Here is an 18,181-nt window from a genome sequence, read left to right as displayed (position 1 = left end):
ACCAAAACTGTAAACAATGCATGCACTTTGAATGACAGGATAAAACCAGCTCATTTTAAAAAGGTTATAAACTGGAGGATGGTTTTCATTTCTTTTCAAAGCAGGGAAGAAATACATCAAGTAACACCAAAATACTTCAAGTAACCCAGTGGTGGTGTGTGTGGCACATTTAACACTGGTGAACCTTTCAAAGAGGGATTAGCTGTAAAAATTTGAGTTAGATTAAAAAGAATAATGCCAATGGATACTTCGCTGGAAGCATCCAGTAAAATAACATGCCTACAGTTCTATCACATCTATAAGACAGAATTCTATGTCATTAATAAAAATAGCTCTTTTACCTGATAAGGGCACCTTAAGAAAGGAAATACCCTAAGAATATCTTTTAAAGGTGCCTTATTGCTGATCATCTTTCTCCGTATTTCTATTGTCACATTCATTTTGTTATCCACTTCTTTCCAGTTCCTCTGAGTTTTCATATATTCTTGCTTAAGCCACTTAATATGTAAATCCATTGTACTGTCTTTGAGATAAGCAGGTTCTTCCTATGAAGAAATGAAGGACAGAATTGTAATAAACCAGCTCTTTTATCTGATGGGCCTTGTGTCATTTGATGTGACCTCTGTGATTTAAGTGTAGTCAAGCTCAGGAGAAAGTATGTGTAGTGTGGTCTCAGTACCAGCTTTGTGAGCTCATCCTCATATTCTAATAGTTAGATAAAGTCTGTTTTCATATAAGAGTATATATCAGCCAAGTCTCCCAAGCTCAAATTACATATTTGAGGGTACTCGTGAAGTTCCTTTGCCTGTGTCTGGTTTGCCTCATCATGGTTTATTAGAAATGAGTAGTCAGTTCTAATGATGACTTAGTGTTTAGCAGTCTTAACTCTGTATTACCAAGATAAATAGTATTTTCCTCTTAACGCATACAGGTCCTAAAAGCAGGACGAGTAATTTTCACATTTATACAACTGAATCATTTACCCCCAAGGAGACCAACTGAACTAAGAAAACTTATTGGAAATCCTTATTTGAGCAGTTTGACTGTTACTGTTTTCAAAAAGTGGTTTTGTACTTGAGGATAGTTAACAACCTTCCTCAAAGTTGTTATTATTGTCCCTGATGGAATTTCAAAGCCAGTAATTACTACGAGGAAGAGTGACTATGGACAGCAGTACAGCAGTGGCCTGGGTCTGATTAGTTTATCTGTCAGAGGATGCAGTGAATTTGCTTATTGAAACAAGCCAAGAACATGTAGATACACAGTTAGTACAGTTACCATTCTCAGGCTGCATTGACACTGACTTTTCCCATCTGTATTGTCACTGTTGCAGCTGTGACAATACATATGGGTGGCCTGTGGGTCAGTGCCAGAGGGAGTTGAGACACTTCATACTGTTCCCCAGAACAATTAAGACACAGAACTGTGAAACATACAACATCTCAAACCGCTTTGTGGTTCTCTGTAGGTGCAATTAAAACTTTCCAGTTTAATTAACATAAGTTTTTTAAATTGTGCATGTGGTATTTCAAGAATGGTTGCACAAGGTATGCAGTGAAGAAATTGTCTCCCTCCTAGTATATGTTCATAGATTTCAATAGCCACTGGCATCACAGAAGAAAATAAGCCCTGCATGCAGTTCAGATACCTAATGTGACCCCAGCAGGTCACCCTGGCTCTTGCTAAGATGCTGTGTTAGCACAGTCTGCACTCTTTCTAATAGAGCATTTTAGTCTTCATTGCATTACAACAGTAATGTTTGTTTGTGACCAGTTTGAGTAGGCCTTTCTGTCCCCTTCCTCAGTGCACAGAACACAGGTGGGAAGTCAGACAATTTAGTTTGTTAGGGGGAAGTATAAAGAAGGATGGGTGTGTAGTGGTCCTTCCCCTGAGTTCTGCCAAGACTCCACTACACTGGGGTTTGTGGACTCCCAGGGACTTTATATTTAATAGTTATGTGGACTTTATATTTAATAGCCTTCAGTATATTTTTCTCTTTCAATTACTTCTCCTGGTCACTTTTCAAACTATCATAAAATCATACCTCCCACAAAATCCTGCATTAAATTTGGCAGTTTAGCTATGCACTGTCAAAGGAGATGCATTGTTTGGAATGTCAAGCAAATTCTCTTGTTTGTTTTCTCTTGCTGCTTCTGCCGTCAATTATCATACTGGATTCAAAACCAATTCACCCTCTCCTTGCCACTGTAGTTTTATAGATAAGTCATATTCTGTCCTCAGCCATTCTTTTTTCGGCCAAGACTGTCCTAAACTATTTAATCATTCCACACTGGTCCATACTTTCAATTATCCTTGTTAATAGCTTTGCATATTTTCTAATTTCACGGTAACCTTTATGAAATGGGCACAGGATAACACAGTGTAGCTTAAAGTACTTGCTGAGATACTGGCACACCACAGGGGCATACAGTGGAATAATGCATTCCCTTTTCTTTCTTTCTTAAGTAATTCTAACTATTCAATGTGATTTTTTAGACTGATGCTTAGCATTGTGCCAAATATTCTTTGGCCTAGTATAAAAATATCATTTGTGAATGGTACCAATAAGCTCAGAGCCCATCATTATAAATGTTGTTAGGACTGGGTTTTCTCCTTGTGCCTTATTTTTCATTTATCACTATTGAATTTTATCTGCTGGGGTTTTTTTGCCCTGGAACTCAATGGTATGGGGTCCTTCTGCAAGTCTTCAGTCTTTTTAGTATCCTTGGTAGCATCACAAAATGTAGCCTGCCACATAATTTAGAAATATATTGAACTGCTTAAACTTTAATAATCTTTTCCATTATAAAAAACAACTATTTCTGCCTTACCTTGTTTGGTCTGTCTTTTAATTGCTTATCCATGCAAGGACCTTCCCTTTAGATTATATCCTCTAAGAGCCTTTCAAAGGCATGTGGCAAAATTTCTTCTGAAGTTAAACTAAGCTATTATATCAGCTGGATTTCCTGTGTCCTCAGGGTTGTTGAGTACTTCAAAAAACTAATGAATTTATGAAGAATTACTTCTGTTTACTGAAACTTTGTTGATTCCTTCCCAGTGTGTTCATCTCTTGGGTCTGCATTACAGTTCTTGCCAATTTGACCATTAAAGACAGCAAGTTTCTTGGTCAGTGTGTTACCCAGCTCTCTCCTGAACTGGACAAGAAATCAGCTACCTCCAATTATATAGTCATGTTTCATAAGAGAAATTGTACATCACAATAAAACTATTTTATCCTTGGACACAGCTGAAAATTGTGCACAAATACTTGTTCCTGGCTTTGTGTTACTGCTCATTTTAGTGTAATATTCTGTAACCTGTTTACTGATGTGCCGGTCTGAAACAGATGCCCTGATGCTGCCTGTGAAGAATGATCCCAGTAATGTGTTTGTCTGAACTCCTGAGAATCCTTGCAAAATCTTAGTTTTTCTGGTATGGGTTTGTATTCTGTGCCTCCTGTGCCTACAGAGTGCATCTTGAGTACTCCTGCCCCTTAGCTGCATCAGGTTTCTTGTTTCTCACCTGGTTGAAAAAGCCTTTATAACCGGTATAGAAAAGGCAGAGATCCACAGTAAGAATTTTGTGTAAATCTCCATCAGATCACTCACAGTCATTAGTCTTGTTTTGCTGCTGATGTGTCATCTCTGCAAGCTCCCTGCATCAGCATTTGGTAAGTTCTGGTATGTAATTTATATTGGTTACTGACTGTGAAAACCATCCTAGTATTCACACATCCCCAACTGGGCTGTTCAGCTGTTCCTTAACTTGCTAACTTGTCCTAAGTCAGATGGACTATGTTTTGCTTCAGCATGAGCACTGCACAGAACCAGGGGTTGGTCCATTCTTGTCAGTCTCAAGATGCTCACTCTCACACGTGCCCACATGCAAACTTGGACAGTTGTTGGGGTTCTTTTAATTACATTTAGTTTTTACTCTCTGCAAGAGCTAGCTTGAAGTCTCTGACTCCAAACAACTCTTTTATTAGTGGTTTCTCCTGTTGGTCTACTTCCAAGCCTCCTGCCCATAGAGCAGAAGCTTCTTCAGCCAGCTGATGCAGAGTATGGTGGCTCATTCCCAGAGGGCCTATCACCTTCAGTGCCTTACATTTGGAGACAAGAAAGCAAAACAGAGTCGACCCAGTGTGCTGTAACCACAGGCTGACTGACTGGGTTGCTTGGAAACGAACACCGAGGAGAAAAAGTTGTGACCTTTACTCTGCCTTATCTGCATCCCCCTTGTCAAGGCAAATACCACTCGAGTTGAGGGACTTTCTATGTAGTCATCTCAGTCCTTGAGAGCTAGTTTAGCTAATGACATTATTAATTAGCTAAAGGAGACCATTTGACATTTTCATAAACATCAGTAGCAAGTTCCCAATAGAAATACGGCAGTAGCGTAAAGAAGAATTGCTGTCATACCTATCTACTAGAGGAATAAAAAAGAGATGGAAGGCCAGGTTTTGTAGTGCAAATCATCTGTTGCCTCTGAGTAACATAAGCAGAAGTCAGTGTTAGAACTGGTTTTCTTGTAATCTGTCCAACTTCTTAGTTCGTAAACAAGTTGGTTTTGAAGGTGAGCGGAAACGTGAGAGGTGGCTTCCTTTGGGGGAAATAAATTATCTCAGTGGGACACCATTTTATAAGTATTTGAAATTTGATTGGAGAAGGATTCCAAGTGTGATCTAAAATTTTTTATAGTTAACATTGCAGTATGAACAGGAAGAATCTGGGTTTGGAAAGCTGGATACTGAGCTGATCTATCAGCCTAACACATGCTTGTTTAGGGAGGACTCTAGATCCTCTCTACCATCAAAGTGAGAAAGCTAGTTACAGCTCAGCTGCTTGACCTTATTTGACAATAAGGTTAAAGCTCAGATATTTTGATACTGTGGAAAAGCAATCCTAGCAAACCAAAGCCAGGATCTCTTGTCCCAATGTCTGAAGAAGCCACAGCTAACTGTTCAGCATATATGCAGGAAAGAACTAAAAAAAATAGCCTAATTAAATGAGGACTTCCTAATTTTTGAGGTCACCCAATGTCCTCTGGCCAGATTTTCAGTTGTGTCACCAATAACATCCATTTCACTTGCAACAATGTTAATTGGTGATGTTTAATTATTTTTTGTACAGAATTTAATTTAGTGATGTACATAGCTTATAATATAAAGAATTTCCTTTTAAACAATAAAATATTGATTTATTAAAAAAATCTTTCTGGAACAAATGAGAATTTACTTCAATATCTTTAAATAAGAAGCTGCCTTTTTGTCACAAGCTTCTGAGAAATACAGCACACCAGAGAAAAAGATCAAAACGATGCAGAAAGGAAGTTATTGAGGTAAGCAGAGGATTTCTGGTATGTCAGTGTGACCTAGCCCTTGCCTGTGGGATGGTACTGCAAAAGCTCCTGGTCATTCTGTTGGATTCATGTGCAAAGGGTGACAGCAATGGGGAGCCCATCCCTGAGTGCCCATGCCCACAGCCACCCTTGACTTCTTGGCATCTCAGGCATCTGTGACTAAAGACACTTGATCTGGGAGCCACACAGGTTGTAAGGCACTTTGCCTGTTGCTCCAGGTGCTTTTTTCAGTGACTCCCACTCAATAGTCATAGTTCTACTTGGAACCATATACAAGAGGATTGTGTTAAGATGCTCTCATTAAAGCAAGAAAACACACATAAAACATAAACACACACACATACATAAAACAACTAGACTCATTTTTCCCATCTACTGAAGCAAGAGAATAGTTAATCATTTGGTTGGAGATGGATTTCTAACTAAAGACCTGATTCCTTAATGTCCTTGTGATGGATCTAGATTCTTCCCAAGATACAAGATTGTATTACCACATTCCTGTAAAAAAGCCCCAGCAAGCAGGGCACTTTATGAGTCAGTGCCACAGCCAAGGAAGTGAAACTGCTACATCACTTTGTGGGGAGCAAGGGAGCAATTCTTATGCATAATGTGATCTCCAAAGTCTAAACTTTCAGTTACTGTTGAAAGATAGCATCATAAATCATGAAAATCATTAATGTCAACACCAAAGTAACATGACTGCATAATCACAGAGTGATGAAAGCTCCTTTGGTGAGGACAGCAGGCACCTCTTGCTCTTTTCAAGGGTGCACACCAATTCCTGAATGGTAAATGCAGCCTAACTGTTGCTAATGGCAAAGATCAAAATCTCTTTTTGAAGAATGCCAACAGGACCTACTGACTCCTCAGTTTGAGAGAGTGGATTCAAATGGGAGCAGTGGAGTTAAAGCAGCAGATATGAGGACACTGTACAACACACTGTTGGTCTCTTCACTGCCAATCATGGATCCAGGTTCCTGGCGTGCTCTGGGAATATTTCTTTGAGGGAACTCCTTTGAATGGAGACTAGTCTGCTTCTGGAAAGGGTAAAAACAATGTGATGGTAATGAGAACCATGTCTTGGAACAGCAGTGCCATGCAGACAGGTTCAGTGGTGTCAGCACTGAATGGGAGCTCCTTTTACACTATACTTTGAGACTAGGACACTGATGAGTAGTAGTGTTGGCACAGCTGTTGTCTTTCATTACTACTGCTCTTGTTAGCTCCCTGCAGCTGCTAATAATGTTCCCTTTGAAAAAAAAAAATTCAAATTTTCCTTGTTAGGTGCCAGTGCACCCTCCAAGTCATGTTATTGCTAAGAGCATTGATGCTGCTAACACTTCTTGATTGCTGAGTCTACGTGCATCAGAGTTAGCATCAACGCTAACTTAAGGTACTTACACAAGAAAGCCTGACAGTAGCAGTTTCAGTGTCTTCTCTATGCCTAAACAAAGGATACGATGCTTGAATGCTCACCTGGGGAGTTTGGATCCTTGTTTGGAATAATCTTTTCCATTAATTGGCTTTTTTAACTTCTTCAGGGTGAGAAACAGCTTTCATGGTTAGTTAAGTGAGCATAATCCGAATCTTGTGTCTTGATTTTTGAATACTGAAAAGTGGGTTTTGCTACTTTGGAACACATACAGACACAAGGAATCATAAAAGTACAGTGTGTAGAACAGTTTTTAATACTGCTATTGGAAGGGATGGCCCTTCTTCCGTGGTGACATTCAGGTTCATCAGAATGACATTACTATGCTGAACATTGGGGTGTTTTATGTCAGGAGGAATGCCCAAAAGAAGTTATGACAATTAGAAAGTGAAGAATTGCTCAAATAAAAACCCCAAAACACCCCAGCCTGATCTGGAACAGGTACAAATCTGAAAGGCAGGACAGTAAGCTGGACACTGAGCAAGGCCCATCTCTTTGCCCCAGATGATGGGAGAGAATTGAGAAGGCATCAAAACTGGGCCCCACCTCTCATGTTGAAATGTTGAATGCATAGACAGGTGAAACAGCATGGACAGGCTGCTTTTATGCAAAATGAGCATGTAACCTACAGCAGGATCCACACTGACTTATACTCAAATGAGATGTTTAATTAAAGCAGGCTTTGCTTTAATTACACATAATTGCCCTTTTGAGCCAGGCAGGCAATTTCATAACTAGACTTACATGCTAACCAAAACCTTTCAAAGCCACATAAGTCAGTCTATTTCTGATCACAACTACTTTCTGATTTTTAAGCTGCATAAACAAAATGAGTAAAATGGGTTTTCTTCTGCCAAGGCACAACCTGTATTTGACAATTTAACTCACAGAACAATGAAGATACTGAATGACATAAATAAGAAGGTGAAGCGCAAGATGTATACCAGGAATTTGTGTTTAAAGCTTTTGCTTTGACTTAAAAGCGTTTTAAAATATTAACTAAGTAACACTACAGACTGTGTATGCACATCAAAGTTTTACTGGAAAAAACACATTACAGCAGTACAGTACAGCCACTGAATGATTATTTGTATATGCATGCTCATATTCTAGCTGTGCAAACATTCAAACACTTGGAGATGTTAAAGGAAAAGGTGCTATCACCCTGTGTCATCTGTGTATGGCATACACAGTATAGATGGCACCTAATGCTGTACCTGCCAATAGTGTCTCAGCCACAACACTGAACCAAGAGAGTTTCTGCATCTCATGCACAAGCTGTTTATATTTTGAGAATTTATTCCAGACATTTGGTTTCCTTTCTCCCTTGCCTTGCTCTCTCCTCAGTCCTCCCTTTTTCTCCAGCCATCTCTTTCCAAATCCTATTCTCTCCAGACTCCTTGAAATCTTGTTTCAAGTTTCTAACTCCTGCAGTGGCATAAGATCATTGACAATCATGATGTTACTTACCACTTCAAAGAAAGGCATATTCCTAGCAAATGTCTAACTTGCCTAATTTACCTAATCCAAGGTAAAAGAAACTCCAGCTCACAGTGTATATATCACTCAATCCCGATTCCTTCTTTCATCAGAAAAGATAATTTCCCGATCATGATGAGTACAGAGCCAACAGGGTAAATTTCACCACTCTTGGACTGCACGATACCACCAAAGCTAGCACATATGGTGCTCAGCTTCTACATGGTTGCTTCATGGGTCAGAGGTCTTCTCTGCGTCTCATCTGGTCCTCTTGGCAGAGGATTTTCACATTCACCATTTTCAACATCCCTGCTTATCTTCCTGTGCACAAATAATATCAGCAGATGTCCAACTTCATGAGTTTAAGTTTCAGCAGAATCCTTCCACCTCTCCCAGTCTAAGTAGTCACCAAAACATTTCTCATCTCTGTCCCATAGACACAGAAAGAAGATGGCCTGCTGATGCCCTCTTTATAAATTTGTTTTCATTATGTTATTCTCAGCTCTGCTGAGTGTGGCAAATACGCCCAGTTATCTGCAAACATCTACCACTATCTTAACTGAAGTCTTGTCAGAGCCTATTTTTCCTTTTCACACCTACCTCCAAATTTATTTCTTTGACAGCTTCAGAGAAACCCTGATGACCTCACAAACAGGCTGTAGGATGTAAGAAATTGGAGGCATTAAAAGAGGGACTGTACTCTCTCAATTTCTGTTTAAGATCATGGACTACTAACAGTCTTCTAGCCTGTTATATTCCCTTACAGTTCAGGTAACTTATGATAACCTTCAATAGTCCCTTTGCTGAGGTATTTTCCCATTTAATGTCTGGGATGGATTGAAGTAGCTTAATCCAATTGCATAGATATAGTTATTTAATGATCATGATATTTGAGATATCAAACCTCTGGAAGTATCAGAATATGACACATGCCTCTTTGAGTTGGCAGGTGGAGCCATGCAGGATATCTGTGGGCTTTTTCATGTCTGTATTTAGCTAACCGAATTGGTTGTGTAGTCACACTTTTCATGAACAGCACTGTTCAAGACTGACAAGATTTCCAAGCTTAAAATTCTGAAAGAAACAATTTGCTCTTTGGTCACTGCTCGTGTGATGACCAAGATAATATCTGATCTACAAGCTTTCATGATATGGAAGCCAATCATCATCTCTAACCATATTTCTCTCTCCATCACCTCTTGCCTTTTAACAATACTCTGGACAAAGATGCACACCAAGTCCTATCTTTCTACCCCTCCTGGCTCCCCCAAAGTCTAGGGCCCCTTCTATTTCAACTGGCAGGAGGTGGTTTCCCTCATAGCCTGAAGCACCATAAGCCAAATAATGCCTTAGGACAGAGGAAGGGGGGTTTGGTGCTTAAAAAAGAACAAGGAGATCAATCAGAACAAGCCACTGGAGGCTGGTTTAGCAGTAATCCCACTCTGGCTACAGTAGGGAGACTGGCTGGGTTTTCTTAGGTATTTTCATGGTGTGATCACCCTTCTCATGGAAAGTACCTTCCATTTACAGCAAATAAAGGATTACTGCAGCTCCTCTGGAAAGTGACTGAGGAGGATTCTCACACCATAGTCATAAAATTTGTTACGTATGGAGGCTTTCCTGATACAATTTTGAATATCCCTCAGACAATATCCCTTCTTTCCATGGTGGTGCAACCTGATGAACCTTTGTAGGGAGCATAATTTAAACCAAAATATTCTTCGGTGACAGGCACCTCCAGCATGGATTTATGTGTTTACTTATCATCACCTTATTGCCCTGCACTTGCTCAAGATCTTTCATGTGATGCTAGTCACTCTAAAAAGAGTAGCTACTCTTCAATCTAGCTTGAATATAATGATCTGTAATGAGGAATACGTCAGCAGATGTTTTAAAGAAACTGGAGGAGAAAGACAGATGCTGCACCTGGAAGCAATGCCCTGCATGGGAGGATGAGTAACGCTTGAGCTGCTTTTAGAGGAAGAATGCCTGCTGGAAGGTAATGAGCTTGCACAGACTGAGGGGCAGACATCATCTGCCTCAAAAATCACAGGAAGCTTGTTCTGGCAAGCAACTGGATTTTCAAATTATGAAATAAAAAGATTGGTTAAGGCTTTTATTAGTAATAATAACCTTATTTTTCTTTTTATATAAAAACAAATGCCAGGTGTAACAGTGTGACGTTTCGCGTTAGCAATCCAAGATTATGCTGACACAAAGTACACTTGACAGAGTTACAACATTTGACTGTTCAGAATCTAAAGCTCAATATAGAAGTCAGCTGTGTGATTGGTAAGTAGGTCATCTGTTGGGAACAGATGTGCTCTCTCATCTGCATTGCTTTGCCAGCTTTGACCTATAATGCCCTAAATGTCCTACTCTGCCTATTTAAAGTGAGTGGAGTGACCCAACGGGATTATTTTCCAGAGGTCTCCTTAACCTGGAATTCATTTCCCACCCTTTTTCCTGATGTGTTGGCTTCCAGCTCACACAAGGCTGATTCATTCTTCCAGACTTGGAAAAGGGATGAAGGCAAGGAGATCTGTCTAATGATAATTTGAATATCATTTGGCTTTGCCAGTGGTATTGGCTTCTAGATCAAATACTTATTTTTTGAGGCTAAGACACTTCGTTTAACAGTTTGTATTTTTCGTAGAGTAATTAGTGCCAAGGATTGGCAGAAAGGTGCCTTTATGTGTGTTCTTAAATATACAGAATGAAAAAAACCCATGCTGCATTTGTTTAAAATTTTTTTCAGTTTTGCACATATGTAGTGACATAATTTAGGATCTCAAAGCCAAACATAGCTAAAAATTTTATGATTCCCTCAGCTTTGTGGAACTCATTCTTAAGCCTTAAGAGGCTCCATAAGTGTTATTCTTTCATTTATATTTGTATTTTATTTATATATATATATATGTTCATGAGACGTGGAAAATCCGAGAAAGAAAGGAAAAGTTGTTTAGGGATACTCAGCATCCTCTCACCTTCTTTCTTTTTAACCTTAATTTGCTTACAACATTAAGGCTAGCAAAAAAATGCATAGGCCTTTAAAAGAGATGTAACATTCTTCTTCAATATCTAAAACAAGCAAGGGATGATCAGTGGTGGCCTCGGGCAATGCAGTTAAAAAGAGTGGTTATTTCTAGTCTACAGACACACAGCGCAGGCAGTTACACCTTCTCTGTAGAAAAATAAAGCTGAGCATGCAGTCTCTACAGGATCTCTCTAAAGCCCTTCTCAACTAGCTCATAAGACAGGAAAGATCCACATTTGCCCTTTCCAAGCTTTAGCAGATAAAGGATGGGTAACTCTTACTGCACACACAAAACCAGGAGCCTATAATTTCTTCTTTACTGCGAGCAAGACTGTTTATTGTTTTGCACCCAAGTTACAGATTTCTTACTTCACACATTCTGCAAACCCTTCAACTGAAGCAGACAAAGAGGGAAATGTTTATTCCTGCACACATTAGCCCAAAGGGGATAACCAGAAATTACTGAAACTTCTAAAAAACCCCAAACCAAACATGTATCTGCATCTTGAGTAGGAAACTACAGCTACCTTCAAACACAATGTATTCAGAAATGCGTCCGATAAACCACTCTTGCTCCCTTAAATACAGGGTCTGGTAAACAGCAAGACAGACATGGGTAAACTAGATAGACATGGGTAAAGTCAAATATCTGCTTACAAATATTCTTTCTCGCATTCCTACAATTGTTTAAATTGTAGGAATGTAAGTTAAATGTTTTAATTGCAGCACAAGGAAGTGTGTAGAGCATTGACAAAGCATGGCCGGAACCTTAATGTATTTATGAAAGTGTATAAATTAATTAGTGTGCTTCAAACACTTACTACACAGTAATAGTTCTCTGAATTCTCTAACTAAAGGAATACAAAGCAACTGCATTCATAGATGTGTAAGCATCCCTATGTATACCACCCATCAACACAAACACATTTTATATACCAAAGTGCAATGTGACAGTAGAATATGGCCATCTGCTACCAGCTCAAATACCTCTTTGCATTTTTATTAGTACAGAGGTTTCACCTCTTAGACATAGGTCTCTATTGTTTTTCACTCTAATTGGAGGTATATAACCTAAAGCATCATACGAATATTGCATTTAAAAAATCCCAGAACTTTCTGTCCAATTGGCAATAACTCTAAATGAGAACACATGTGCAAGGCATCCAGTAAGAGGTTTGGCTCTGCTGTTGATATTCAGTTTTCCAGAAATGGGAAAAAAAGTCAAGGGTCTGATTACAGGACAAGCTTTATACAAAATGAGTTTAAACAGGATGAGATCACTTCGGCTCTCCCCTTTATTGGCTGGTGGCCTTACTGTCAACAGAGGAGCTGAAAGACACACAACTCACTCAAGCACCAAGAAATCTTACCTCTACCTGCACCTGGACATCATTAGGTTTGTTTTCAGCAAATGAAGATTTTCTGGTCTGTCCTCTCCTGTGACCAAACTTGCATTTGTTCCTCAGGACTTGCTCATCATCTTCAATGGGTCTCCGCACATATTTGAAACGATCTTTAAGTGCCCGTTTCCATAGCAACTGCATTGGGGAAAAATATCTGTAATTACCTAAAGCAAGTCACTTTGTTATATCTAACTCTACAAAAAAGTGTTTGCCATTAAGCAGAAAAAGACTCATAGGGTGGCATCAGCATATTGGTGACTTCAGGACAGAAGGAAACACAAGCACCTGTGGTCTGTGACTCTATGGCAACTAATAGCTGGGCTAATGGCCCTACTGTGACTTGCTATGGATAACAGTTATTGAACCTTAGGGTTTAGATCTCTCCTGTATAACCAGGGCTGTCAGTGAAACTACAGTGTGCTTTCCTGTTCTCAGCTCTTACTCTGGGATGCTCCATTCATGACATCAGGTCATGCAACTACACAGTGAGGCAGATCAGCTCATGGGTGCCAAAGAAATTGTGCTGTGGGTTTTTTGGGTTTGGAGTTTTTGGTGTTTGTTTTTTTTTTTAATTTAGTGCATTATTTTTCCTCTGCCTCTGGCAGCATCTAACTGGTTTCCAGTTGTATAATGATTGTATCTAGTAGAAGGGAGAGGGAAAGACCTTTTTGTGGGAGCCTATGGTTATACCTGATCACCTGTATTTTTAAACTGAACTCAAAAATCGCTGAATTAAGAGGATCAATTAAGTAGGTTCTAGTGTTTGTATAAGTTATGTAAATTGCAAGTTAAAGGCATTTCTGCACTGTAAGCAGATGCCGTCCCTGTTTAATGGAGCCATTCATGACTTCTTGGCAACCAAAGGCAGAGTTTAGGTGGTCCCACAGCTTCTGTCACACTTGTGTCTATCTTTACTCAGGTATTGAAAAGTCACTTCTGAAAACTGGATGGGCAGCGACTTCCTTGTGCATCCCTATGGACTGATGGCTATTTCCATGCAGCCCCCAGCTGGATGGCCCATGGCAGGACACAGACATGCCAACTACTGACACATGGGGAACAAATTACTAAGTAAAGGCTGTTAAACACATCTGCAGGCAAAACCTGCAGTTTTGAATAGTTTTGTCCATCCTCAAAAGCTTATTCCAGTTATTGAGAGGTATTCGACAGTCAGAGGGAACAAAAATTGGTCAGAAAAGTGACTGTAAATGACAGAATGTGGCAAGAGAGATTCAAATAGCTGTGGCTTCATTTCTAAAATTTACTCCAATACTATATTCACATAAGACTATATTCAAGCCTGTACTCACTGACATGCTAAAACGAAATATAAACAGAAGTATGATTATCCTAAATTTCTTACCAAAATCATGTCATTTATTAGTCAAGGTCACATGATTTGAAAGGTTAACTTTGGTGTAAACCTGAATTCAGTAGAGGTAGACCAAGTAGTACCGTATCTTTCTTTGCAGTGAGTCTGACATGCCTGCCCTTTTCACTCACAGGATACAAATGACAGGATCTCTTAAGACGGGGTAGTGAAGGCACTGTGACCTTGCATTTCTCCTGCTGAAATTACTGTTCCCACCTCCCTAGGGTACTAGCTGACTTACAGGACCTCAATCCTAAAAGCAAGGCCTCTATTAATGGTGGAAGAGCTATGAGAATATAATCCCTGTGGTATCTACTTCAGCTGTTCTTGAGCACATCTGGGCCAGCTAGGGCAGGTATGCCCTTCCTAGGGGCACATGCGCCCTTCACTGAAGTATCCTCTCACTGCCAGTCACACTTCAACATCCAAGAACTAGAAAAAAAAACAAACCCATCTGCATTTCTAGTATGTAGACCTCAGACTTAGGATTCTGCCAGGAGTCACATCATGACCAACCCAAACATAAAGATTAGAAATAGAGTACAACTGCTCACCCAGTCTTCTCACAAGGCGTATTCACAGCCTCAATTTCAGTATTACACATCAGCACCATTTTCAAAAGAAGTAGTGTGACTACATGCCTTGAAAATCCCCCCTGTCCACCTGAACCTTTAAGGTTGCTAAATACATTTACAGTTCTGGCCCTATGCATTTTGATGCAAATACCCCATCATTACATGCCTAGCAAAATTTATTTGGAAGTTTGCTATTTTAAAGCTGTTAAGAAAGAAGCAAACAAAAACTTTAGCCTAATGCTTCTCTGAAGTGTTCAACAGATGTTATAATATTTTAAAACATGATCATCACAGAATATATTAGCAGCTGACAATTTAAACATCCCCTTAGTTGAGCTCTGCACAGTTTCTTTCTTTTGAAAGTTTTATTTGGTTAAAAAACATTTATCTTATTATTTCACATGAAAGAATATGTTGACACCTATACAAAGCTTTAAATATCCCTCAAAGTTCAAAACATTCAGCTGTTTCATCTTCCAGTTCCCCAATAAATTAAAAGTTTTAACCAAATCTATTTCTGTAATAGAATTCTTATAAACTTAGCCAAGTCCCTTCTCATGTACCTATTTTGAGACTGCAAGCATATACATTTATGTGGTTTCCCTAGCGGGTAATGCATCTTCTAAAAAGGATGCTTTCCTTACCATTTTCGAATGGATAACTTTTTTCTATTTATTTCCCTGCCTTCACACCCCTCAAAACAACAAAAAAAATCCCAGGAAGGTTTACTATGCTTGTAAGGGAGTAGAAGGATTAGTCTGTGTCTATCTGACATTGGAGGGAAAGGATTACATGCAGATTAAAAGCAGTAATTTCCCAGCAAATAATCATTTTGTGTGCAGCAGTTACATAAATCAGGCATGTCAGCACTGAGATGCTGGTTTTCACCAGCACTCCGGCACTGCTCGGCAGCCACGAGCTCAAGGGAGCCGCTGATGCAAAGCCGACTGGCAAGTGGTGCAAATGAAAGAGCCCTCTCTTTTCCTTTCTCATGTCATGGTTGTCTTGAAACCATATAATTTTCAGCATGCTAAAATTAAATGAGGGAAGTAATTCTCTCCAAATTGTTGGGTTTAAGCCTTGAAAAAGTGACCAATACAGATGGAATACAATACAGATAGAATATCCTGCAAGTTGTCAAGAAACAGTGTCATGCCAATCTTCTTGTGACTGCTGTGCCTATGATGTTGGCTTTTTCTATACAAACTATTCATCTGGAACTTACAAATGCTGCATTGGTTACAATATACATTAGAAATCTAACAAGCTATTTCATGATTAAATTAAGATCTTTAATTTTTAAATGTTCTATGTTAGTTTAGGATTGCATTATTCTGTAAGTGGAAGGAAACATCACGGGAAAAGTTCCTTAGATAATCACTTGAAAACACTTTTTACCAAACACTAGGCTTGGAATTAATTTCATTCCAAGTACTCTATAGACCTCTTAAGTGAGTTTTGTCATTATTATAAAATGATTATTTTTAATATTATTTAGAATTTCAGATAATTCTTCCTTAATTCCTGCTTCTACGGTGACCTCATAAATAACATTCTTTTTAAATTCATGGTACATGAGCAGCTTATTCGTGACTTTATTTGTAAATTAATCAATTTAGGATCACAATCATTGTCCTGACTATATTGCATTGGATAGCCTTCAAAAAAGGGCTGATGGCACAGCAGCATATTTTTTTCCATACTGCAAAATTAAATGGGAAACCTTTTAACCAAGAAAATAGAATTATTGATAATCTACTAATAAATCCTGAAACAACAAACCTTTAATGGCCTCTCAGGGCAACAGTATGAGATTGAAAATATTAGACTATGTTTCTACAGAACACACACATTGTTTAAATTATTTGTTTAAAATAATTTGAAGTTGTAAATAGGAAGCATTCAGTATTTGGGAAAAAAAAACCCAAACAAGCAAACCTCACAAAGAAACTGAAGAAATGGAATGTTCAAAGTTTTGCAAGTAATCTTTTTCCTGTCATGAAAATATTCATGTGAATTTAGGTGCTCTTAGGTTTGTTTTTTTTTGGTTTTGTTCTTCTATGTTTTTCAGCATATCCTTCCCCTTTTTCAGTTGTTCAAGTAATTTCATTTTAACAAAAATGTTGTAAAAAAGTGCTGACATTTAGAGTTCAAAGTTTCTCCATCCATGTACATCAAGAACATCAAGTTCTTTACATATTAATTTTCTGTTCTTGGTCAGAAGATTCTGGAATGTCTAGACCTTTCACGTGATGAGCCTTCCCTTTTCTCATCCAGGAAGCCCAACTGCTTGCCCCTGCCCACCCACACCACGCACACTGGCTAGGGAAGAGCCCAGAACAGTTTGTGCTGCATCCTTCCAGCAGCCAAGACACATCCAATTCTGGTGAAGGGCTCAAAACTGCAAGACTCATAAGTTAAAATTAAAATCACACCACCAACAGACCTTCTCAGGACATCTCCTTAAGAACTACTGCAGCCTTCTGCAGAGCCCAGCAGATGCTGTGGCTGCTCCTCCACCCCAAAGGGTAAGAAAACCTTTTAAGTGAAAATTTAGAGTTAAACTGAATCTAGGAACTGAGACATGGCACAGCAATAAATGGAGAGTAGTAAATTAATGTCATTAACGGTTACAGTGGGATAGAGCATTTTGCATGGCAGAAAGGAAAATACTCAACTGCAGAAATGAGATCCAGCACACCAGAGGGAACGCAAAACTTGGTATGCAGAACTGTGCTGAGCCCTTTTGGTTTTTAAAATGCATGCAACAATTAATTTTTCCTGCAACTTTGTCAAGAAATTAAAAGTCCAAATAACGTAAATAGGCTTGTTGGTATTCTAAATAAACCTGAATAACTTTATTAATCTACCAGTGCTGAAAATCACTGTTTTCAGAGGCTGGCCCAGTTAAATTACCATGTTTGCTGTGTCCCATCCTCCAGCCTTACAACACAATGAAAGGAACGAGTTATCTGTCAGACACAAACAGCTGTGCTCAGCTCGTCACCCAAGGCTCTTTGGAGTCCAGAGAGAAGCAAGAACTTACATAGTGCTATTCCTCTCTTCCCAATGTTAACAACAAAACCATATTACATGAGCTGTATCTCCAGAAGTTTATATGTAAATGTTATTTGATAAGGAATTTAACTAGGATTTTTGCTTAAAATACTGCTCTATGCCAGTTTTCCTTTTCTCCGTTTACCTGTCAGTCCCCAAACAGACTTTTCTGCTTTACCTCTTAATTTTATTGATGACAGATTTCTTAAATACTTTTCTTAAATACTTCCAATGTACTATTTAAAAAATTGTAATAATGACAACAAGTTTAAGGTATACAAAGCCTCTCAGTAATTAATATTTTACATCTTACATTTTAATACTATTATCAGGAACAGCAAGCAGCAATTATAGTCCCTTGCTAGCCACAGGCAATTTTAAAAGAAAAGCCTACAAAAATTTTGCTTTTTTGAGCTGCTGAAGATCCTTTCTGAGAAAAAAAGAAAGAAAGAATGGCAGTTGCCAATT

The 18,181-nt window shown here is 38.8% G+C and overlaps 1 protein-coding gene across 1 annotated transcript in view; it reads right to left on the bottom strand.

Annotated features, from left to right (window-relative positions):
* Positions 1-18,181, bottom strand: part of SAMD3 (sterile alpha motif domain containing 3) — a 38,161-nt gene that overhangs the window by 2,659 nt on the left and 17,321 nt on the right. Inside the window, exons 7-8 of the mRNA XM_050314735.1 lie at positions 12,677-12,844; positions 342-545 (exon numbers count right to left, since the gene is read on the bottom strand). Of these exons, the coding sequence (XP_050170692.1) occupies positions 342-545; positions 12,677-12,844 (372 nt within the window). The remainder of the gene's footprint in view (positions 1-341; positions 546-12,676; positions 12,845-18,181) is intronic.

Source organism: Myiozetetes cayanensis, unplaced genomic scaffold, assembly GCF_022539395.1.
Source record: "Myiozetetes cayanensis isolate MyiCay16 unplaced genomic scaffold, myiCay2020 scf2-11, whole genome shotgun sequence".
NCBI classification, from domain to species: domain Eukaryota; kingdom Metazoa; phylum Chordata; class Aves; order Passeriformes; family Tyrannidae; genus Myiozetetes; species Myiozetetes cayanensis.
The sequence above is the reverse complement of the archived record's forward strand: the minus strand, read 5'-3'. Positions and strand labels throughout refer to the sequence as shown.